The sequence below is a fragment of the Barbatula barbatula genome (assembly GCF_947034865.1).
Source record: "Barbatula barbatula genome assembly, chromosome: 15".
In the NCBI taxonomy this organism is placed as follows: domain Eukaryota; kingdom Metazoa; phylum Chordata; class Actinopteri; order Cypriniformes; family Nemacheilidae; genus Barbatula; species Barbatula barbatula.
This window is the reverse complement of record NC_136778.1, coordinates 21,950,352-21,975,928: the sequence shown is the minus strand read 5'-3', so window position 1 is coordinate 21,975,928 and position 25,577 is coordinate 21,950,352. Positions and strand designations below refer to the sequence as shown.

Sequence of the window (25,577 nt, the reverse complement as noted above, 5' to 3'; positions counted from 1 at the left end):
TCTACCGGGCGTGCCCAGTCGGTGCTGAAACTATTTCAGAGGCTCCTGGGACACATGGCGTCCTCGGCGGGGGTGGTCCCCCTCGGGTTGATGCACATAAGACCGCTACAGCACTGGCTACAGAGCAGAGTTCCCTGGAGTGCGTGGCACACCGGCAGCAGGCGTGTTGCTATCACGCCCTTCTGCCGGCGCACCCTAACCCCGTGGTCTTCAATTACCTTTTTACGGACAGGGGTCCCTCTTGGGCAGGTTTCGAGGCGCGTCGTGGTGACGGCGGACGCCTCCCTGCATGGTTGGGGTGCTGTGTGCAACGGGCGCGTAGTGTCGGGTCTGTGGATGGGCCCCCGCCTGCGCTGGCATATCAATAGAGTTGTTGGCGGTGCTACTTGCACTGAGGAGGTTCCTTCCCCTCGTGCAGGACAAGCACGTGCTGGTCCGGTCGGACAGCACGACTGCCGTGGCGTATATCAACCGACAGGGTGGTATCCGTTCACGGCAGTTATCACAACTCGCCCGACGCCTCCTCCTGTGGAGCCAGCAGGTGACGAAGTCCCTGTTAGCCACTCACATCCTGGGCGACCTGAACCAGACAGCCGACGCGCTCTCTCGTCAGTTGACGCCCCGCGGAGAGTGGCGGCTCCCCCCCGCTCAGTTCAGCTCATTTGGGTGCAGTTCGGGCAGGCACAGGTGGACCTGTTCGCCTCCCTGGACACCACCCATTGCCCGCTTTGGTACTCCCTGACCGAGGCCCCCCTCGGCACGGATGCCTTGGTGCACAGTTGGCCGCGGGACAAGCGGAAGTACGCCTTTCCCCCAGTGAGCCTCATAGCACACATCGTGTGAAAGGTCAGGGAAGAGGAGCATCAAGTGCTACTAGTTGCGCCTTACTGGCCCAACCGGACTTGGTTCTTGGAGCTGATGCTTCTGACGACAACTCCCCCCTGGCCGATTCCCCTGATGAAGGACCTTCCTCCGCAGGGGAAGGGCGCGTTATGGCATCCGAGACCAGACCTCTGGAACCTCCATGTCTGGCTCCTGGACGGGACGAGGAGATCCTGAGTGGTCTACCCCAGCGGTGGTGGAGACCATTGTGCAGGCTAGGGCCCCGGCCACGGGGCGGCTATACGCATTTAAGTGACTCCTCTTCTCGTCCTGGTGTTCTTCCACGCTGAAAGTGTATGTAGTCGCTATTGCCGCTCATCACAAACCAGTTAGTGGGAAGTCTCTGGGACAGCACGACCTGATCATTAGGCCTGACCTCCAGAGGCCCCCCTTCGAGCCCCTCGGAGACGCTGCTCTTTCTCATCTCTCGATGAAGACGGCTCTCCTAGTGGCGCTCGCTTCCATCAAGAGGGTAGGGGACCTACAACCTTACCGATCACAAGACCTCCCGTGCCCGCTTGCAGTGAGGGCGCACTCCACCAGGGGTGTGGCCTCCTCGTGGGCACTGGCTCAGGGCGCCTCTCTGGCAGACGTATGTAGAGCTGCGGGTTGGGCTATGCCCAGTACCTTCGCAAGGTTCTACAGCCTCCGCGTGGAACCGGTATCAGCCAGAGTCTTACAGGACACCGCCAGGTAAGACCGACAGCCGGGCGGCTTCTCGCTGTTAAGAGAACTAGGCCTCCGTCTGTGACGGCCGGTGGAAGGGGCTATCTTTTTAAGAAAGCTCTGGACTCCTTCCCTTCCACTGGAAGGTTACAATTCACGCTAGCGCTCACGTCTGACACGCCCAGGCCAGTCAGCGTCGCTTCGCGGGAGATTGTCGACACAACGTCGAAAGACCGACAGAAAGGGAACGTCTCGGTTACGTCCTTCATGCCACAACGCTGGCCGCCCGCTGCAGCAGTCGGGGCACGATCCTCAGGCTCCTCAGCACAAAAGGTGAATGAATGCAGCACGCCGGCTCCCTTTTATACCCGGATATCCGGGGCGGGGACCGGCATGCAAATTTAATTCGCCAATTTTCATTGGCCTGTTCAAGTCAGTCAGAGATGATAGGTTCTCAAGTCAAACCCCATTCTGTCGACACAACGTCTCGTTCCCTCCATCAGGGAACGAAGGTTACATAGGTAACTGAGACGTTTTTATTATTTATTACAGAAATGTCTTTACAGATAAATTCACAAAGTATAGCCTACTTGGAGTGATCTTGGCTGAAACACAAATCAACTAAACAACAAAACAAACACTGAAACAATATGACAGTGATAATAATATTCTGCAAACATTTTCCATGGTCCGGTTACGGCTCATTTAGGTTCAATGTAACTAGTCTTCTCGGTCATCCAGATGTTTTATTTAGTTTTTAGTTTCAGATGGGAACTCTGTTATCATCTGTCAAACGTTTAACACTCACACTAGAGTTATTTGAATCAATGCTCTTCTCTGATCATTTTTACAACCGTCACGAGACGGCGCTAATATCAAACGTGGTTAGTGGTTATAATTTACTATATTGTTTGCTTTTTATAAACTATAAAAGCAAGTTTAATATAAATTGAATATACTGTTTGATGTATTTTAATCCGTCTAATAAAGACATTAGTCTGACGTTGTTGCGACAGAGAGACACGGAGAACAGAAGTCTGACTTTCCATTATTTTGTTTCTTTTTATATATCTAATCAATCTTTTGCTACACGTCAGAACTTTTGCTTTTATTTACTTTCAGTTTGGACGTATGTTATATTTATTCTGCTGTGACTGGACTATTTCGTGGTTCTTAGTCAACTTGGTAGGCTTCAAGAAAAATGTAAATATGAATGAGAAAAGCTTACTTGGTTCGTAATTACCAAGGGTGCAAAATGTTTTGTCCATGACTGTGTTGAAGCACATAAGGTAAATAGTAAAAAAAAACCGTAGTAAGGAAGACGTGAAAGTGCAGGCTGACCATTTAGGATAGGAACAGACCTTTCAACAGAAACATGTTTATTTCAAATATTAAAAAAGACACAAAGAAAGGATTTTTGTCAGTTTCTGTATAAATGAAAAAAAACAAGCAATCGAAGCATAATTAATTTTTTTCACTTCCCAACAAAACTGATTGAAGGTAAAGTACAGAGACCTGAAGCGACTTTAAGCGTGCATGGTGCATTAAATAACGCAAGATAAATAAAATAAATAAAAGATCTCTTACAGGAGATAGAGCACCAGTCAGTCGTAAAGATGAACATAAACACGCAAACACTCTTATCAGAGGTCTGGAATGATTAGTAGAGAACGAGGCAAAGAGGAAGACTCGTGTTTTGAGGTTCTATAGACCGTTTCCTCCGTGTGGGTGACTTGACGTGCGTGTCCAAAACAGAAACACATCCCATTAGAGTCACGTCCGGCAAATAAAACAGAATGAGCGTCAGTCTTTAATAAAGTGACCTTCTTTACATAACAGTATTGTATTCCCTTAGACCCTCAAGAATCCAAAACAGAAAGAACAAATGAAAGCTATACTTCTTAGATAACTTTCTCCTTGCATTTGCATATCAAGGTTTATGTAATGGAATAATACATGAAATAATAATGCACGTCTTGCAAAACAAAAATACAAAATATAACAAAAGAAGAAAGTTTAAAAGGGTATCCTACAAATGTCCTTGTTTTTCCAGAACACGCACTGCAAAACTTCACATAACGTGATCGTGAGATCCGTCTTCATTCAATAACAAACAAAAGCCACACAGAAAAGAGTCAAATCCAACGAAACCATGAAAGAAATGTAATTACATGTGTAATGTTACTTCATACTGGGAGAAATCTTAACACAATTCAGCAAAATGATCTATATCCTGTACAAAAACTGCATTTTTAAATAGAAAGAGAAAACATGTAAGTCATGCAGGAGTTTCTAAAGGCAGTTTTTTGATTTAAAGATCTCCGGAACCTCAGAGTCCAGTTTGCAGATGACTTTATAAATTGCCTTTTTCCAAGACGGATCCACGTCTTTACCAGCAACGACTGCGTTGAAGAACTCCCGTAATGTTATCTGAGCAACCTCCAAGAAACGTTCAGGAACCTGCGGGAGTAAGATGATGTTAGTGTACAATCATGTGACGACTCTCATTTTATAATGGAATGTTGAAGTCTTTCTTTTTATAAAGGACTTATCTGTGCACTCCAGTATTATTCCCTAATATATTCTGTAATGAAAAATATGAACATTCTCCCCCTTGAAACAATCTGTGTCCACTTCCTGTTTCGTAATGGCGTGAGGGTCGGGCAGTCAAAGACTCGATTCTGAACGAATCTGTTCTCGGGGGACGAAATCAAGTTTGCAGAAGCCCTATCACTCGATACATGCCATGATATGGAAATGAAGTGACGTGCTTTATAAATCTATTGCAATAGACTTCATTAAAGTCACACACAGTCTGTTCTCCTTCTGTCTCACACACACACATCTGTCAATTCCGTAACATAATGTCTACAGTTGACAGTAACAGAATTGACAGGTTTAAGCTACATTTATAATTTTTTATTTTGTAATGCTGGTTTATTTGCTGCCTCTAAAGTCTTAGTGCCCCTGAGTTTTTTCGCCTCTTATTTTTTTTTAACTGAGCCACTATGAGCGGATGGACCAATTTAACAATGTCGTTAGTACTTTTCTGGACCTTGGCAACAACTGACACCATGATGTCTATGAGGATGTCAGGACTCGGGTCTGATCTGCACTGGTGGTGTTCGTTTGTCTTTGTCGATCGCATGGAAGAGCTGTCAGCTCACCATGTGTTTGGAGTCCGTGTCTGCCCCGCCCCCGTGTTTTCCTCTGTCTCCCTAACGCACCTGGTACCTACTATTTTGTCCCCGCCAAGATTCTCATTCACTGTCAGATCGTTCGTTTATCTAGCGTTGTTGACCCTGTGGCTGTTAGTCACAGCACTTCCTAGAATCACTCTTGTCTTGTCTAGGAAATCACTCTTGTCTTGTCTAGGACAGGGATTCCCAAAGTGTGGTACGCGCACCCCCAGGGGTACGCGAGCTGCCACCAGGGGGTGCGCGAGAGGAAAAATGTAATGGCGATCTGTTTTTTTAAGTGGGATTTTTCCATACAATAAAAAAACATGAACAGTAAACATTTCCTTTGTAATCGCTTTTATTTTAAATAAAAAACTAGAATTTATTAGTTTTTGATAGAAACGTAGAAGAAGACTGCAGCTGTCTTCTTCTACGTTTCTACACTGCTCTTCTTTCATGCACTGCAGCCGCTAGGCTATATGCTGCCAACTTGTTTCATTCATTCCATATTATAAATATGCTTAACTGGCTGAAATCAGGGAAACTGTCAAGTAGGACGTCTTATGATAAAGTTGTCAGTCACGAAGGAGGAGAGGGACCAAGAGAGAGTGAGGATTTGGAGGCAACAGAGACGGAGAGAATAGAGAAAGAAAATGAGCGGGAGTCAGAAGATGCGCCGCAGGAAACCGAAGAGGAGGGAAGGAGATGGCAAAAAAGAGGTGATGAGGGTGAACACCAGACAGGGAAAAAAAAAAGGAAATATGATGACAATTATCTGAGTCTGGGCTTCACTTGGATCGGCGATACAGATTGTTTGAGACTATGCACTTTGTTACTTAATTATGTTGTGGATCGTGTGTAGGCAAATTTTATTGTCGCACTTGAAAAGTTTCAGATTGATCCTCGTTTTTATTTAGCCTAGGCCTATTTTATCTATTTCGGAGCCTATTCTCTTTAATGTTGTGGATCGTTTGTAACTTCATTGCAATGTAATTCAAGGTACCGTCATTCTAATTTCCATAACAGTTGTGTTATGATGATGATGATGCTAGCTCCACGGTCATTTAATAGGCCTGGCCTATTGCTGCAATGTTTCTTTTACGCGGCTGAAAATAACCGTGCTTTCTGTTACTGAGCCTGTGTCTGTCACTCGTCCTCTTAAAAGTGGAAGCTTGTGCGTAGCTTTGTTGTATTATATTGAAATTTTGTTGATGTTATTGTCATGCGTGTTTTGTTTTTTTGCGCATGATTAAACATGAGTCTTTATATGGCGATAAAACAAATCTTTGTTGCGTTTTTTTTTTAAGTGGGGATTGGGGGTGCGCCAACCCTGTTGGGACATAGAAGGGGGTGCGCAGGAAAAAAAGTTTGGGAACCGCTGGTCTAGGAAATCACTCTTGTCTTGTCTAGGAAATCACTCTTGTCTTGTCTAGGAAATCACTCTTGTCTTGTCTAGGAAATCACTCTTGTCTTGTCTAGGAAATCACTCTTGTCTTGTCTAGGAAATCACTCTTGTCTTGTCTAGGAAATCACTCTTGTCTTGTCTAGGATATCAGTCTTGTTTAAGGTATCACTCTCGTCTAGAAGATTTCTCACTATTCTTCGTGACCCGTCATCCCGTTAGATCGCCATCTAGTATTTGGAATTACTCCCCGTGTACAGGTTGCCCAGATGTAGTTTCTCAACGTATATTAACCATTGCCTTGGACTCTGCTTTTCAGATATTTAGCTCATGCGAGGGAGACCGCTTGCCTTGTCTGTGTAGTGGGACCGCGTTATTATCCGGGTTTCACCTCTCTATCTAACCAGACTCCAGCGTTGCTATTTTCTACACGGTGTTGCCACTTCTCTCACAACCACCGCGATCCCCACCTTGCCCAGTTCGCTGACTGCCTCGGTCGGATCTCCGCTGCTGAAAACTAGCGCCGCTCTGACGGGTGGAACAGATCATCACTTCCCGGTCTGCGGAGGAGACGACTTCACTTCCCCTCTGCACGGGGGTTGCGTTGCTGACGGCTGAGGAGACCCGAGCCTTCCTCGGTTTTTCGCGTTTCATGGATTATCCCTCTCAGGCACATTCGAGAGGTTGAACTAACACTCTGCTCCGTGGACTACATTTCCCAGACTGTTTGCGTGAACTCTTTTTCGTGTGCTTATATTGAGGACTTATCTACGAGTCAGGTTTGTCCGGTGCTTCAAACAGACCGGGAGTTTTTTCACTGAGCGCTTGGCCATTGAGAACTTCTTGTGGGGATCCCCTTTTTGTATGTTCATGTTATTGACTGCCTACCCTGTCTGAATACTGTGTTTTGTGATTATTGCACCTGATCTAATCGGAATTAAAGCAACCCTTGACTCCTGCATCTGACTCCAGTCCTTGTCGTAACAGAGGAGGCCTGGAGATCTCTCCGATGTCAGCTTAATATCTTCATTTGTGCTCCGAAGACGCCGGAAGTTCTCTAAACATGTTAAACGTCATGTGGGCGAGTAAAAAAATCACACAAAGTAGATTTCTGGGTGAACTTCCCCTTTAATTTTAGCCATCGGTTTAAGAATCAGCCCAAGATTATATCAAACATATATTTCCTCCCTAATAAAACCCTGGACTATCACATTCAATGAATATTCCCACTCCTAAATTCACTTTGACTCTTTGTACACTTTGAAAATGTCATTTGTCCTCTACAACGTATTAATGTTATGTGGTTATTAAGTAGCTTATTATTTGTCAATTAAAGGAACGTCTTTCTGTTTCCCAAATAAAGTGACCATGAAGACGAGAAGAGAGGGGACGACATCACAGATACTAGCGGGAGAAGAAAATATGCAGGCAATGTGATCAAGCCAAACAGAAGATGAGATTCACTCTCTTTATCTGTCTAAAGTAGCAGACCGTGAGAGAAACAATCTGAAATGCACAGAAGCTGCTAAAGATGTTTCTGAAATTCACTGTGTAAGAAATAACCGCTGACAATAATCATGCTATAACTGTCACGCAAGCCTAATTTGGATTTCAATTTGATTGTATTTCATTTCAATTTCTCATGAATGGTATTTTAAGAGAATGTTTGGTTTGAGTTCAGCCGAACAATAGACGTCAAACAGCTTTGGAACAACTTAAAGGAGCGTGAATTACGACAATGTTCATCTTTATGTGAACGATTCCTTTAAATGTGTCCTGTATTTGTCCAAACTAGATTGTTTTCAACCCACAACGCTTGTTTTATCCTACAAACTGAATCGTGCGACTTTCATTCTGTCATTATATGGAAAAACGGCAACGTAAAGACGAATGAAAATCTCTTATTTTGTGATCAAAGAATAAACACCAGCTGGGGGAATCGTTGTGAAGTGACCTTCCTTTAAGAACAGTAAAAGTGATGTAAACTCTGGAGTTGACCTTGTTAAGCGGACAGTACCGTGACTCAATCTTACTTCTTCTGGGAACATGTTTGTGTTTGATCAGTGCTGACCAAACACACACTGACCGTGAGAGATAAAGGAGGTGATGCACTTCAAGGATCCACGAATCGAGCACACATGTTCAGAAGCGCTCTGGTTAATCCGTAACTAAACTAACACGAGAATGCGCTCCAGAACGCCTCTCAGGCACGCCGGCAACAGCAGCGTTCCAAATCTCTCTGCTGGTTTCGGACGTCTCGCACGTGGCCTCCCTGAAAGCAAGACTTCACGTGGCAGCCTTGATGATGGGTAGTAAACACATTTAGCTCTCTGGCCTTGAGCTGAGCCTTGACTTTCAATCTCACACACACCAGCGCAGAAATTCGACTCAAACATTTGTAGGATGCAGAATAAGAAACCCATCGAGTTTTCCAGATAAACATCATTCTGGGTGACATCTGACAGTGTTGTTTTTCACCTTCCGAGCTCAAGGTCAGATGCTGTTACCCAAAAGACTGTGTTGAACAATTAGAAGAACACAATGCTATCACTTTAGAAATCTGAATCCTGACTTCAGCACAATCGCTCACCTGAGATGGCCGGAGAGAAGAGACTGTCAGCAAGCCCACATCTGAATCGCACCTACCAATAACTGTGAAATGTTCAGCATGTTTTGGAATATGAGACGACCTGAATATCACATCCAGATCCGTCTACTGTCCACTAAAGTCATTCCTATTTATTTTCTCTTATTCGTCTCGTTTTGCTCTCTGTGAAATTCAGTACACCTCTGAATGTCCACCCCGTAGGGATGTAAGGATTCACTGAGCTCCCGATATGACACGATTCACGATACTGATCTCACGATACGATTGATTTTTACGAAATGAGATGTTTAGACAAATTAGTGCCCTTGTATTAGTTCTCAAATGCTGCACATTTTTTCAAATAACAAAACTAAAGTGCAATTTTAAAACAAATCAAGTAATAATACAAAAGTCCCTTTAATATAAACAGAACAAACTGAGACTTTGTCTGGGCTTTTTAGGTATTTTTACATTTAAGAAATATCAGCGTGTACACGTTTTCCGAGCGTGCAGTAAACACAGCGGCCCCTGCGGTTCAAAACGTGTATTACGCTTCAAATAACATCTCAACCGGCTCGAATCGTCACATATTATAATAGATTTCCAACCGGCTCACGCTGTAAGGAACAGGTCAAGGTCACATTAAACCCCAAATGAAGGTTTTGTTTCTCACAAAGTCACACTATCGGTCGATAGTTTCAAAACAGGCAATGATCAGTGCCCATATATCCTGTCAATCAAAAGAGGACACAAAATGCAATGAATTTGTGCTCTTTGTCTAAAAAATGTTACAATGAATCATCACCAGTTTGATCGGTATTAACAATCATTAGAAGAATTGAAATGAACATTCAGAAACTAAACAGGAAAAACACCAAAGTCGTTGAAAGGGACGATGGGTATTAAGGGCATTTAAGTTCACAACACACAGTCATTAACAGAAACAAACACGCTCACATACAGTAAAAGCAAAGGCGGTTGGTTAGTGTGTCAAATTTGCATGGCTCTGCACATTTTCCCTAAGCAAAGTTTTAATCGGCTGTTATTATCTCACAGACACCTGCTGAGAAAATCCTTAACATGCAAAATACAAGCCATTTCACATCTTCACATTCACGAACACACACACACAAGCTTGTGAAGCACGCAGCGCAGCTAACAGTAGATGCCGAAGTACGATGCTAATTGCGTATTTGCGTTCCTCATTTATATATGTAAATAAGAGAGACGCTAATGTTCCTGGAACAATAACAGAAAGCTGTGTCGATGCACATCGTGTAAGCGGAAAAACATGTGTGTCGCAGAAAAGAAATACAACGTCTATAATGAGATCAAATGGAAGAAGTTTCTTCTACAGTTTGAGAAGTGAATGCAATCTCAGGCCTATTTCACACTAGAAGAAATCATAAAAACTGCAAGCATCGTACGCTTTGACAAGCTCTCGGGTCTTTACTTTGCGATGAATCAATTTAGCTTCTTGTCAAAAGACGGAGTGATTGACAGATGAGTCTTTACACACCGCTGCTCAAAAAGGACCGATGATGGGGTACATTTCACACCCTGCTTATTAACTTCTCATTAGTTTTATTTGAATGAATGATGTTATCTTGACCCTAGTGATGAATGATTTTATTTGCTTAGTCCAAAACAATGTTATATTAATGAACGCATTATAATACATCATATAATTGAAATAAATAAGATAATATTAAAGAATAGACACCGCTATGAAACGACACGTACCTGAAAGTCATTGCTCTTGTTGTAGTGCGTGTTGAGCACTCTGTAGAGTTCAGAGTCACAGGTCACGCTGAGGTTATCGGCCGTCAGCACTCCATCATTTATGGCCTGCCGAGCGAACTTCTCCATCTGGATGTAGTAGAACTCTCTGAAGTTACTGAACCACTTGATCAGCTGAGATGTGATGCACCTGTTAAACTGAGAGACGCAGGAATGTTTCAACTGAAAGGGATCAATGGAATCAGTTGCAATTACACAGTATAGAGAAGACGGAAAGATTTTTTTCAATTATGTGATATTATAGAGAATAATATAATGCCATTTTAAATCAATAAAACCACACACTTGCGGCACAAAGTAACATAATAACTATTAAATTGCATTACACATACACTGTGTAAAATGAATATTTTACATCTTTATTTTAAATCCAGTTAACACATCGGTTTGACATTAAAAATGATTCAGTGTAATTGAATTGTACTTATTTTATGCAAATTTATATAATAAAAAATAATAATTTGCAGTCATTCCATACAGTACGCAGGATTTTAAATTCTGCAAAGATTTTATTCTGATCACATATTGCATTGTACACTGCTGGCACCTAGAATGATTTTGATCGCAGGTCCATCTCAACTTTTATTTGACAGTTTTGTCAATTCTTAAAACAATATTATAATACTCAACCCTCAACATCCCCCACACATAACAAATCCCAGTTGAACCCCTGGCTACAACCATATCTGTCTATCCATGTTTATCAGTAAAGAAAGTAAAGCACATAGTCAATACAACAATACAAATATTGCCAGATTGATTACAATCTATCTATCGTGAAAGAGCATTTGGAATGACATAAAAGTAAGCAAAAGACTGTCTATTTTTAATGCCTTTATAGACAGACATCAAATTACAATACATATTGCAGTTTTTATTAAATAAAGGTAAAATAGGTCAACTTAAAATAATATAGAAACACAATTAAAGTACGAGAATGCATTTAAAAGTGATGCGTTTGAAATAACTGCAAATAATATCGTTTTTTTATAGAAGTAACCACAACCTAGAAACTCACCGAAATCCAAGCCATGTAGTTTAGCATGAAATAGTTAAGGTCTGGTAATCGTTTTATCTCGTCACACTGAAATCTAGTTTTCTGTGTTTTGGAATATCTGGTCATTTACTCAGTTCCAGTGAATAAATGTTGAGGCGCGCTCTCCGGAAAACAGGGGGAAAGCGACGCAGTATTATGGTGTCAATCATCACACACGCGGGAGTGACTCCTTTTTTAAGAAAATTCACTACCGCATTTAAATGGCGTTGTCTCTCCCAAAATGTAGTAGTGTGCGTTGTTTTGTTGTAAAATAAAATCTGCATTTCTATATATCCTTTAGGTGCATTTATAGCAATTATAATGGTAGTAAAGAGTTTTTTGTTTCACAAAATGAAGCTGGTAATATCTGGCCATGTTCCACCTGCTCTGAACTTTCAGCCTGCCTTCAAACATCACCACAGGCCATCCCATCGAGCTGTGAACATTTGACCTTTCAATTTCTGTGTGGTCACACACAAGAAGTGCTGATATTTATTTGCTTATTGAAATTTGCCTTAATGTAGACTTGACCTGAATGTCAAAATGTGAAAATCCCAAAATGAAGAGAATCTGAGTAAACTTGATGAGAAATGTTTGTGTTCGTAGACCTTTGGTCTGAGCTCATTTTGAGGCATTGTTGAGATTTCTGCTGAAACACAATGAATTTGTGAGATCTCACCTTCACATCAGGGAAGTACATCTTCAGCATGTTGGAGCTTGGATACCTGGTGTAGAAGAACATCACCTTGGCCTTTTTCAGATGGTTTGGAGATAAACCCTCCTGGATGTGACACCGGCAGTAAAGGAAAATGAGCGTGATGCAAACGATGAAACATTTGCTTGAAATTATCATCTCCATCACTCAAGGTGTCAAAGAGTCACGGCTAATATAACATGAAAAACACTACCTCCAACAGATTTTACATCGTAAAAGTCATTTTACAGGCAAAGCAAGCAACGTCTTTCCCTAAACCTCCAACCACCTCCAGATGTCAGAGATAAAGACATGATTTGCATATAACCTACAAATGTGTTTCAACCCGTACTTTACCAGGGACCAAACACAAACATTGCTAAAAAATGGCTCCTTTTATGTTGTCAAATATGGACTAACCCATTCGTTGTGGGTTTGGAAAATGTCCATATTGTACCCAACCATGGAGTGACACAACCCAGCATGATTTGCTACACAGGCACAATGGCCGTACGTGCCTCTACCTATATTTCTGGATAGCCTGAAATACGTTGGTACAAATCGCTGCATCATTCATCTGGAATGTCCACTAGAGGCGTTTAGGCATCTGTTTATTCTCCATTCCAATGTAGGTTAGCTCAAGGTTACAAAGCAGACCATACTAAACATTATTGACGTATATTTTTTGGTTTATGCACGATTTTACTCTCAGGACGAGCGTTTGTGTGCATATGATCACGGATAAGTATCAAACGGCACAAATCTAGTTAACAAAGACGAGCAGGTTTTATTCGTAACCATTACAAAACACGCATCAGAATGGAGAAAAAACAAGCGCCTCTAGTGGACATTTCGACTGAAAGATCAGTCTGATCTCACAGGACTTCATTACGTCAATTCCTACGATGTGAATTGTAAAAAAAAACGTAAAACTGAAGTCCCTCCCCAACTCCACCCCTAAACCTTACGTCACTGCTGTGAAAGCAAATTTTACCAAAACCGTATGAATGTGATCGTACTAATTGGATAAAAGTGTTTGCTAAATAAATATAAATGTAATACCAATTACCTTGTAAAATTGTTAGTGAGATTCTGTTGAAGAGATCCAGCGATTGGTACCTGGTGCAACGTAATCCAGAAATGTGTAACCTGATTTTGATTCTTTATATGGTCTATACAGTTCTTTTAGGAATGGCAAATCTTTAAACAGAACGCTCGAAATACATCGTACATTGTAAACATCGGCTTCTTACGAAGGAAACACATCGTCTGTACAGTACCACCAGACTCTCTGAGAGATCACATCTGTCCCACCGCTTTATTATGAAGAGAAATTAATTTGAAATCACTTGCACATCATTTATAAAATAATGTTTATAACCAAATTCTGTAGCATCTGTCTATTTTGCAGAATTGCAGTCTATTTCTCTTGATCAATGTTATCATTCAATCCTTGACGTTAGACCAAACAGAAACAGTTCAGATAACTGTCTGATATTTCAGCCAAAGCTGCACAATTTCCACCGTCCTTTAGCATTCATCAATAATCTATTTAAGCTACGAACACTTTGTTAGTTCGAACCGCACAGAGAGTGACATTCTTGCAAAAGGATGTTCTCCTGCGCTGACCTCCGTCAAACAACGAAACGGCTGATTAGGCAAATCTGGCGGACAAAGAGCGTCGGGCCGCCTCCTCCTCCTCCTCTATGTACTCTGACATCAGTACACCGCCTTTTGTGTTAATGTCAAACAAAGAACATCCCAGCAGACAGATGGGCAAACTTTACCTCCAAACAGATCCAACAGTAGAGCGATCCATGTTGATCAGATTGTCACACAAGATGCATCCCAAATGATACGGGACCCCACAACGAATATGAGTTTTAGGTCGACCTTCCGCCTCAAATAATTGTTAATGAACAATATTTGCACGATATTCGATTAGTATTTTACTTTTAGGCATTCAAGTGAAATACTAGAGTATACTTGCATATATGAGTATTCACATTCTCTGGGATTCAAACTCATGACCTTGGCATTCCTAGTGACATGTTAAAAATATATCTCATGATGTCTTTAAATCTTGCTACGGAATTCACAGAAATATATATTTTTTTAAAAAGCTCTCTGTTTTTCATGTGGTCTTTGGAGACAGTGGGTTGAACGGTAAAAACTACTTATATGGTATACAGAATACAGACGTTGTTTGTCTCTAATCTTTGCATAGACTTTTGACTTTGTTAAACAAATTTGTAAAGTGCAATATTTCTGACATCTCACAATAAAACAAACAACATCTGGAAAGTACAGCCATTGTTTTGTTGCTTTCAATAGTGTTTTTTTTGTGATCTCGCTTCATTGTTTAGTCTCTCTTTGACTGTCGTCTCTGACTGACACTGGAAAGCACAAGCCCCTAGGTTAGGAGACAAGACAAGGCAGCCAAATGAAAAACAAACAGACGCACCTGTCTAGCACAAAGTAAAGAAGAATAAACGAAAAGAGAAAGGATTGTGTGCCAGCCAAGCGACAGCTGGCCCTGAGGTCATGGATGGATTCTTTACGGGTTAAAAAGGACTTAATGGAATGACTATCCGCACCTTCATTATTTATTTATTTATCTGTACGATAGATACGATACAAGAAAACAGAGTTTTAAACCCTTCTAAAAAGAAACTAAAGTGCTGCTCAAAAATGTAAAGATTACTTTCGCTAACGTATTCTTAATCCATAACAATTCATTATTAAAAGTATTTCCCTAATTCAATTCAAAACATGTTAAGCCAATACAACAGACTCTCTGAAAATGGCACAACGTGTCTCGTCCGTGCAGACTACAGCAGCTTTGAGATCAAAGACCAGAGTCGATTTTATAAGATGCAAAAGAGATCGAAACCGAACCTGTAGCTTCATTTGTTATCTCGCTGACACACTGAATCTCACTAATAGGTCATACAGCTTTATTACAACAACCGGGCGAGTAAATATCGACTGATCTTTCATTTCAAAGCAAACTATTCCTTTTAGGGTAACACCAGTGTGCCATATAAATAAGTTTGCGAATAAACACCAACAAGAATAGATTTCAATGTTAAAAAGGATATTGTACTCCCTGAGTAGGTCAAGATGTCTGACGTATCTTGAAGGTCTCCACATTCAGATTTGATGAATGACAGCGACGGTCCCTCACCAGTGCTTCCCGGGTGAACTGGTGAACAGGAACGATGGTGCCCTTGATGGTGGCCGGAAGACATTTTGGTTGGCATGCTTATGGATTCTCGTGACAGTTCCATTGACTCGGGAAAGTCTTGGTCTTTCCAAGAGTATCCTGCTGATGGGGCACCAAATGCACTCTGGAATGAGTAAGCCATGAGAGAGAGGGGAAACGGATGCCGGAAGGATGGGGAGCTGAAGGTCATGTTGGCAGAAAGAGAAGACGGGTGACGAGAGGGATGTGGGTGGCCACCGTCAGCCCCGAGTGCAGAGGATTGATGGTGCTCAGATGGCGACTTTCGCACCACCAGGGACATCGCCTCGGTCTGGTTGTTGGCACTAGGAAGAGGGGCTCCACCAAATGATGCAAGCGGGTTGGGATTGATGACATCACCGAGGCATTGCACCCTTTGGTGAGCAGTGTGAAAGTCTGGGTTGTCCCCATTACCAGCGATGTAGTCCTGGGTTGTCCGGCGAGATTTTGAAAATATTTTTACCACGGTTTCTACCACTTGAGTCATGGCGGAGTTCAGCTCCTGCTTTAGGGTTTCTACCAAATGTTTGCCCTCTTCATGAATTGAGGGTAAATCTTTGCCTCTCAGAGAACTTTCCCTTTTGGGCTTTTCTCTAACCGGCAAGACTTGTTCACCTAGCAGAGCCCTTGCTTGATCCAAAAACTGTTCTGGATCTAAGTCATCGTGAGAGCGAGAATTTTGAATGAGGCCGACATCGATAAGGCCCTCATTAGATCGTACGCTGTCATCTGAGATATTCCCTCCATCTGCTTCGGAATCGGTGCTGTCGTACATCTGGAAGAGCTTCTCTTGAAGTTGTCGGAGCTGTTTCTGCATGTCCTCGAGCTGCAGTTTCAACTGCCTGCGTTCCTCAACCTTCTGCTCCTTATGTGCAGAAACCAGCTGCTGGTAGCTTTGATGCTGCTGCTGAGGTAACTTTTGCTTCCTCTTGTTCTCACGATAGCTGTCTCGAGGGCTACCGGACTGTGGAGGACCTTCCGTTTCGCCATCTTCATACCGCCCACGATCTTTTCCACGGGAAATTGATGGAGCATTCACGTTGGGTGAGTGGCTCATTCCACGAATTATGTTCTCGACACGGGCACGCTTGGCCCGAAGGTGCTCGTCGCTGAGTCGCTCGGAGTCAAACGGGCACAGTGTGGCGTTTGAGGATGGTGAGGGACACTCTTGATGGCTGTCCTGGGATGAGGTGCTGCATGTGTCCTCCTGGGATGCTTTGGATTCTGTTATCCCTTGGTCTCCACCACCCTTGGACATATTCCTCTTGAGTAAGTTGCTGATTATAGTTGCGCTATGAAAAGGCACCATGTCATCTCCATATGAGCTCGTCCTCTTCAACAATTTGCGAAGAAATTTGTTTGACCTAGTGGCACCCATGTCCATGTGCCTGACCTGACCCGATTGACTCTCCAGCACGTCCTGCTTATGGATCCTGTTCATGACGGTGGGTATAGCTGTGATGATCCCAGGTGCCGATTGGGTCAATGTGGCAGTTGAGCTCACAGTTCTTTTCACTCCGATGTCCACCCGTCTTCTCTTGGCGTGTAGGTTTAGAGAGAATTTTGTATCATGGTCTGGCATTACTGGTGCTGCTGTTGAGCCATTGGCCACAAACCTGGATTTTGACACAAGTACTAAAAAAAACAAAAGAACATGAATAGAGTCAATTTTGTAAAATCCAAAATGTGCATCGACAACAATATAAAAAAGTATTTTTTAATGGTTATTTCCAGTTCTTGATTCTGATCAAGCTTAATAAGGTTATGTCAATAGCCTCTTTGCCAACATATTGAGCTTGAAATATTTGAAAACCTTATGTACGCTTTGGTTCAATTCTGTGTATTTCTGTGTAATTGTCCCATTTTTCTATCGTTTTCTTACGTCTCTAAAGTGCTATAGAAATAAAATTTTCTCTGTCATGCCTCAATCACGAATTCTTACTGTAACTGCAAACAATACTAGGAACAACAGTCTAATTTACAGCATCTTCCTCCTTTTCTATAGAGAAATTAATTCAAACTTCCCTGGAGTTTATGTGTATGACCTAATCTATGCACTCCAACACATGGAGACTCGTGTCACCGTGGGGAACAAAACTGAGGTCTCCATGGACAAACAAGCATATAAATCCTAAAGAACAATTTATTTTATTAAATCTAGAAGTGCAAAAGGTTTCCTATGAACTTTAGGCGTAGGGGTAGGATTAGGGGAGTAAAAAATATACAGTTTGTACAGTATCATTCCGCCGATGGACTGTCCCCACGAAGACAATAAACCAGGAAGAGTGTGTGTGTGTGTGCGTGTGTGTGTGCGTGTGATAGTCAAAAATCACCATAAAGAAGTTCGGTTTCATGTGAGTGAATTTAGATTTTCAACTTTAAAATGTTTAAACAACGACAATGAATATAGAGAAATGGTCAAATGCAAAATGAAAGAATGTAAAGATATATAACCTAACAATAATAACAAAAATACACCAACACAGTCAAATATTGAATCAGTCGCGTCTGTTTTCTTTAAGGCATCAAAGACAAATAAATAAACAAGAAGAATAAAGATCAAGCACCTTAAAAACACCGAAACTCACAGGTTTATATATAGGCTACACACAATACATCACTGAGGCACTAACTATTGACTACACATTCAAAAAGCGTTTATAAAACAATCCCGAATCCGCAAAAACATATTTATGAAATACGCCGCTCCAGCACCTATGACCTCTATTTCAAATCATTCATTTCGTGTAAGAAAACTCTATAAAATAATATCTATTTCTGAAAGTATTTCAAGCGTGTTTTATTTCTTAACTTCAGGATAACAAGTCTCACTCTCTTCTATGTTCCTCATCACCTCACTTACCTCAGAAACAGGCTCCTCTGGATGATGTGAGGAGAAAGTGACGAGACGGGAGATGAAACTTCTGCGGCTGTCGGCGACGCTTTTAGATGCGAATGAAACCGGAAGACTCCGCGTCAGCAACGCGCGGTGATGTAACGAGCGCATCCACCAATAAAATCAACCTCAAGCTAAACTCACTGTTGCCTTAAGAGACGCGTTAGATTCAGCGACACTTCTTATTAATAGTGAATAATAACTACGTGTGTGACACGATGACTCCTGTATGGTGCTGTATTGCGCATTTACGAATAAGCCTGATGGTTTAACTATAATTCAACGCTGCAAATATGATCGAATACCACTAGATAAACAAAACAAAAGACTGTGAGAGAAATATCCACAGTTGATAGTCTATTAAAAGAAACACACATCAAATAAAAAGTCAAGTCAGCTTTATTTATATTGCGCTTTTGACAATTTTCATTGTTACGCAGCTGTAGCCTACAAGAAAACATATTGACTATAAGCAAAACATACAGTCAAATATCAGCCAGACTTCCTAATATAAAAAAATAACACAAAGAACGATTTGATCCTCCATAAATCGACAATTACGGTTAATTGGGCTCATTTCATGACTTAAGGATAATATATTCTTAATTTCTTAAACTCTTATAATGCTGATGCCTCGCCTAACGCGGAAACATGAACTTGCTCTAAAATGAACTTGATTTTACGTCTCAAACAGATTCTTTATCTCTTTTCCAGAAAGGAAAGGGTCGAGTTTCCATGCGGTGATGCTGCGCACTGGTCCCCAGGTCATCACAGAACAGTGTTTGTAAACGGAAGTGTGTGGTGAGGATGAAGGGTGTGTTTGCTGCCGTTGGCATCACTCACCGTGAGCCGCGAGGACCTATAATCGACCCGCGCGCTCATTTCCATCACTTCTCCCCGCGTCAGAGCGCAACACCAAAGGCGCGTGGCGCAGGACCTTCATCGCCCCGTGGGGTTGTGGGACCTCAGAGGTCATTGAACTATGTGCATCCATTGTACAGGAACGATCTGTTTCCTTAACATCATACTAAGTTAAAGATCTACGGATTTATGTGTCTCTTTTGTGTAATAAAGTTCAGGATTATCGACATTTGGCAGTTGGACACGAGACCTTTGGAACAAGCAGTTTATAAGCTTGCCAGTTGAGGTTGCCAGGTCCTGACATGAAACTAAACGGACCGAGAGAATAAGAGATCTGATGTCCAGTACCCTATAGCCAAGGTGTGTATCTCATGCTTCGGGTGAAGCACATCTAGCATACATTTTCAGTTCTTTAGGGAAGTCACATGAAAGAGATGAATAAAAGAAAAATTGCATCAGTTAGAGAAGGTGGAGATATGAGCAGCTTTAAATTGTGATGAGACGTCTTTTTTGTCCTTTTTTGTTTCCCACGTTGTCGTCTTTTCAACTGAAATCCCTCAAAATGTGTAGGACACACACACACACACATTCTTTTTTTGGTTCCAGACTGCAGTAAATCGCTCCGTCCACATGATGAATTTATACATTCATTTCCACGTTATGAGCGAGTTGTTCCTGCGCTTTAATGTTCTCTTGACCTGCTGGCCCCATGAAAGTCTTTAAACAGCACTCCAGACTCAACTGCTCTTTTCATAAAGACTCATTCTGTATGAAAGCGAGTGGAATAACACAGATAAGCGGCGGCGCTCTGTACTACACAAGCAGCGGTAGTTCTATCTGACCTCACTGTTCCTCGCGGCTTCAACATCTGTTTCATTTAGCCGAGGAAGTGAGACGATATCTTACAATAACAGTCTACGGCTTTTTTTGTATTACGCATCAGAACTGCCGTCTGGAAGATAAACCGGTGCCTAAATAATACCAATATGAAGCTCGTATGTAATAAAACATCGAAAGTAATGTCATTATTTATTCACACTCGTGACATTGCACACATTTCTAATGACTTTCTTTCTTGGAGTGAGTAAAGATGTTTAGCAGAATGTTTTGAGGGACACTTCACCCCAAAAATGAACATTCTGGCATCATTTACTCAACCTCTTGTCATGTGTGGCTTTCTTTCTCCTGCGGAACACAAAAGAAGATATTACGAAGAATGTTGGTAGTCGAACATTGAAAATTCTTCAGAACATCTTCTTTAGGTCATTTTTGGATGACTTGTTCCTTTGGGCTGCTCTATCCATGCAAGGAAAGTTTACAACACCTACAAGGACCTAAAAACTACAGGACAGGGAAGAGCCATATCTTTCAAAATGAAGAACGAAAGTTATACTGTATATCTAGGATGATATAAGGGTGAATAAAGGATGTTTTTAAATTCATTTTGGGGTGAACTAAATGTATTTATAAATGTATCTGAATAATAAATTCAGTCATCTGAAATCTCTTTTAAGCCCCTGTGGTATATTGGAAATCCCTTTTTTTAGAGTAACTGGACTTTCGGTCACACACAGACACGCGCCACCAGCCCTGCTCTCATAAATCTACTTGTCTGTGGTGTGGAGGGCACTGTGCACCTTGTCAAAAACACCCACATTAAGTGCTGAATAAACCACAACATCCTGCCCTCCGCTGCACTCCAGAGACCCAGACAAATCCTGCAGGCCACCGGCGGCGCTTCCCTTCTCCATCCATCCATCTCTCACTCTTTCCTCAGGCACCACACGTTCATATGCTGTACGGCCCACTGCGGTACTCTCCACAGAGTTATTTTTCCCCGCTAATTCCAATGACTTCCTGTTTCCTGTGATGTTATAATGGAGCAAAGTCGACGCTTAACTGGAGGGTGCTGACACCCAGTTCCTGTCGTGTGCCAGACTCACTGATGTGTGTTCACCTTACATGTGTGTGTGTGTAAGAACGTGTGCCTTTTATAGTGATTCTGCTAAGGAAATGTTCCATATCTGGGACAGTAGATAAAGAACAAAGGAGATGAGATGTTGTATCAGCCGAATCTGAGCAGCCAAAATAATAATCATCGCTCTCCAGAGGCTAACCGTAGCACTACTGTATCCTTACTGTATTTTAATCAAATAGCCTTTTTGATGAATCGGGATTAATCGCATATTTGTTTACATAACACAGTGGCCTCCACTATTATTGGAACCCTTCGTAAATGTGAGCATAGAAGGCTGTAAAATAAATCTGCATTTTTTTCTCGTTTTGAAAAAAGAATCTACACAATTCAAAACAATTTTAAGTGGGGGAATATTACATTGTAAAACATATTCATCCATACACGTTGGCCACAACGATATGCACCCTTTAATACACTCTGCAACCTCAATATCTAAGAAACAGCTGTTTTATTTTCAGTCTGATGAGGTTTGAGAATATATTGACAGTCATCCGAGTCCATTACTTTCTAAAGTATTTCTCCAGATCCTTGTTGGTGTTTCCTCGTCTTCATCACGGTCATGTTCTATAGGGTTCAGATCGGGGAACTGGGATGTTCTATCTATTGATAACCCTGACCTGTTTATTCAATAATCATACAGAAGCATCAGAATCCTGTGTATTCAGCCATCAGAAGGTCCTCTGTTCTTTTCTTTAAAGACTTTGTTTTTTCAACAAGATTGATTTCATCATAAACACCTGTGCCATTGCGTTAAATGCATAAAATACTGTTTTGAGCTGAGATGAGGAAATGAAACAGTAGTCAACCGGAATGAGCCTAAATATGGATGTTTGACAAGGCGTGATGGGGTAGAAATTAAGGTTTTAATGGGATAAATGGAAAGTGCAAATAAACAAAGCTTCATGACTCAATGGGGATAAAGAGACGACCACTGACAGACAACACACAAACAAACAAACAACAGACAAGACACATAAAGGAGAACATTTCAGCACCCACACACACACACATTTGGTCTGTGTTTAATCTTCCATTTCCTCTCTATGACCCATGTGGATGGATGAAAATTATGTTTTAGTGGATTTTTAAATCATTAGGCTTTGACTGAGATTACACACACACACAAGTGCACTTTCAGCCAAAACACACACAATCTAAACCCCCCTTAACCACGCACTGTATTTTAACATAATTAAAGTGAAATTAAGACAAGGTTTAGCAAATACGTCTTAATCTACGTATGATGATTATTGCTCTTCTATTCTCAATCCATTAAACAGATGAGAAAATGGACAGCCGAAGTGTGCTGTATTTAAGACACACAAATTCACAAACACTCATCATAGTAATTCATGTTAAATCAGATTAAACATCTGTGAGCGGCCGATATTACATCCTAAACAAAAACACATAGAGACACATGCTTTTACAGTCACAACAAACGCTGGTTGTAACATTCGTTCTTCATTTATTCTTTCTTCACACGCATGAAAACCATCACAGACACGGCTGCATAAACAAACTGTATTCATTCAAAATGACAACCGATAATACAAAATAGAGCGTAAATAATGCTAAAAACAGAATGAACAGATGCACCATAGTTTGAAGCAACGTTCTCTGTTATTGAAATGATATTTAAACTAAAATAAAACTAAATGTTAATACAAAAGATCGGATACGACACTGAAACATACTGTATAGGAGAGAGAGGTCTTGTCAGATCACCAGATATTTCAACAAATAATGACAAGAATGTGAGCGATACAGAACAAACGTTCAGTGCAGAAAGGTTCAATATACAGTCTGAACTATCTAAAATGTCTATGGAAAGTCCCCATAAAACCCCGAGTATGTGTGCTTGCTTCTGAATGTTCATGAGTATTAAGAAAACCCTTTCACATTAATCACTCTTAACCCTAATAGATTATAATCCCAGATTAGATAAACACACGTGCGCACACACACAAGTTGCCTTTTATTTCTTGGATTTATTGTCTCTTTGAGCGATTATAGTGTGTTTGCGGTGTACTGGACTGGTGTAGCAGACCGTTGATGTCAGCAGTTATTGGCGAGTGGGTTTCCTTGCAGGTGATGGTGTGAATGCTCGCTGACAGATATACACTTCCCCTCATTTTTCACGTTATAGAAAAGAAGAAAAGCAAGAAGTCACGCTGTGAGTTCATGTCCTGACCCTGCTTTCTTTCTGACCTGTCCAAAGTTTCTGTGTTTGTTTTTGTGAAACTGACACAGACGGCTTGAGTTCTTGAATGTTAAAGTCAACATGAATTCAAAGGTGACCGTGTTTAGTACATTAAGTGTAGTCTAGTTTCCTCTCACATTTTCATCCAAAATAATATAACTTGCTTTACTTTTTTGCCTAGTTTCATAATCAAACCCATGAACCTTTGAACCGTTTCATTATTCCTCCTTCTTTATTTGTAGGCTACTATGGCCGCGGCATTGTCTCTCACATTTTCATCCAAAATAATATAACTTGCTTTACTTTTTTGCCTAGTTTCATAATCAAACCCATGAACCTTTGAACTGTTTTCATTATCCCTCTTTCTTTCTTTCTTTGTAGGCTACTATGGCTGCGGCATTGTCTCTCACATTTTCTCTGATGCAGTAATAACTTACTCATTCAGGGAACTTAAAACTTACCTAAAAACAGAATGACTGTATCAAATGCCTTTCAATGTGATGTTAGAATCCAAAAAAATAAACATACAGGCCATCACAACAGAAGTTCATTGAGGGTTTATTGAACCATCGTAACATCGGCCAGGATAAGAGGAATATGTGAAGGGTGTTCTAGTGTTGTTGGTGATACCAGAATCACATCATACACGTGTACATGTTCATACAGCACATACTAAAGGTTTCTGTACACACATGCAATGATGTTGCAAAATGCTCATTGTAAACGTTACGTACAATAATGTCAAAATTTAAAATAATATTAATTTGCATGTCTGTATATTTATATAATATAAAGATATAAATTAAGTCTAGTGTACTGTCTGTTCAACAAATGCACTTGTTCTCAAAGCCAAACTTCTACATTCAACCTTTACAGTATTGTAAATATGCTATTTGACCTCAGGTTAAGTAAACTGTAAGACGTCATCTCATAAATAGAAAGAACTCTTGGGGTCGGAGGTACAAAACAAGATGGTAAAAGGACATTAGATGCAGGGTTGTGTTCTCATCGCTGACAGTTTTTAGAAAGTCTTCGAGTCAGTTCAGTTCCTTCATCACATTCCGGATGGTTTAACTGGGCCAGTTGATATGTGAGAAAAATGGATGAGACTTTATATCCTCCACACCGGCTACTCCAGAGCCCAGCCTCTCCAATGGATTATACTGCAATAACTACACACACACACACAGAGACAGACAGATAGGAGAGAGAGAAAGACACTGTTTTAGTTCTCAATTGGGCTTGAGTGAAGTCAGTTTGGTTAAACTGTTTTTCTAGCATGGCTGATGAAAGCACGGCTGTACAACAGGCCGTCACGTGATGTTTTTATGCAAATTAACCTGTTGAAACTGGAGGAAAATCAATTGTTTAAAAAGGATGTATTTTACATATCCTGTGACATCATCTCTGCACTTCACACCAGACGTTTGCTCAAAATGTAATGTTTCATGCTTTGTATTGCCGGACTAAATCACACATTGTTGTTAGGATAACAGAGTTCTGTTTATGGCATTGCATTAATGAATATGTGCTGATATACCTGTTCCAGCAGACAGCGAGCCTCATCCGACACAAACTCTGGGATGTTCAGGATTGAGTGTCTGCTGACACCAGCAGGATGACAGTGATATAGGGACTGAATACGGAAATACATAAAGTGTTCAGGTAGAACTGTAACATGATGTTTTCTCTTAAAGATAGTGTGCACTCTTAAAATCAACAATTAAAAATGAATTTGAGAAAAAAAAAATCACTGTTGATAAATAAAACCACTCTTACCTTTCCAACTATCATCTCGAATAAAAGCGCTCCCAAACTCCACCAATCACACGCAGCCGTCTCTTCACCAATCCCGCCCACTTCTAAACAAAACAGAATTATAAAATGAAGTTATATAAAATATAACTCTATATGTTTCTAAACTTAAAAAATTTAAGGCTTTAAGACTTACCTGGTGCACAGTACAACTTTGAGACAGCGTCAGGGTCACACGACTCCTCGACATCATTCCAGCTACAGAAATAAGTCAACTCCACATGACCTGAGAGAGCGAGAGAGAGACACAGAGAGAGAGACAGAGAGAGAGACGGACAGAGAGAGAGAGAGAGACGGACAGAGAGAGAGAGAGAGACGACAGAGAGAGAGAGAG

At 41.3% G+C, this 25,577-nt stretch overlaps 2 protein-coding genes across 2 annotated transcripts in view; both read right to left on the bottom strand.

The window, feature by feature from the left end:
• Window positions 1–2,906: 2,906 nt before the first annotated feature.
• LOC306905172 (prospero homeobox protein 1-like) lies at window positions 2,907–19,313 on the bottom strand. The gene is made up of 5 exons (XM_079475605.1): window positions 18,354–19,313; window positions 15,348–17,125; window positions 12,232–12,339; window positions 10,460–10,654; window positions 2,907–4,008 (listed from the first exon to the last, which is right to left on the bottom strand). The coding sequence occupies exons 2-5, from the start codon at window positions 17,070–17,072 to the stop codon at window positions 3,841–3,843; spliced, it is 2,196 nt and encodes a 731-aa protein (XP_079331731.1). The 5' UTR covers window positions 17,073–17,125; window positions 18,354–19,313; the 3' UTR covers window positions 2,907–3,840.
• A 4,650-nt stretch (window positions 19,314–23,963) lies between these two features.
• The window catches only part of rps6kc1 (ribosomal protein S6 kinase polypeptide 1), an 11,313-nt gene continuing 9,699 nt past the window's right edge, over window positions 23,964–25,577 (bottom strand). The window contains exons 13-16 of the mRNA XM_079475120.1: window positions 25,380–25,469; window positions 25,208–25,290; window positions 24,969–25,064; window positions 23,964–24,600 (exon numbers count right to left, since the gene is read on the bottom strand). Coding sequence (XP_079331246.1) covers window positions 24,499–24,600; window positions 24,969–25,064; window positions 25,208–25,290; window positions 25,380–25,469 — 371 coding nt within the window. The 3' untranslated portion in view covers window positions 23,964–24,498. The remainder of the gene's footprint in view (window positions 24,601–24,968; window positions 25,065–25,207; window positions 25,291–25,379; window positions 25,470–25,577) is intronic.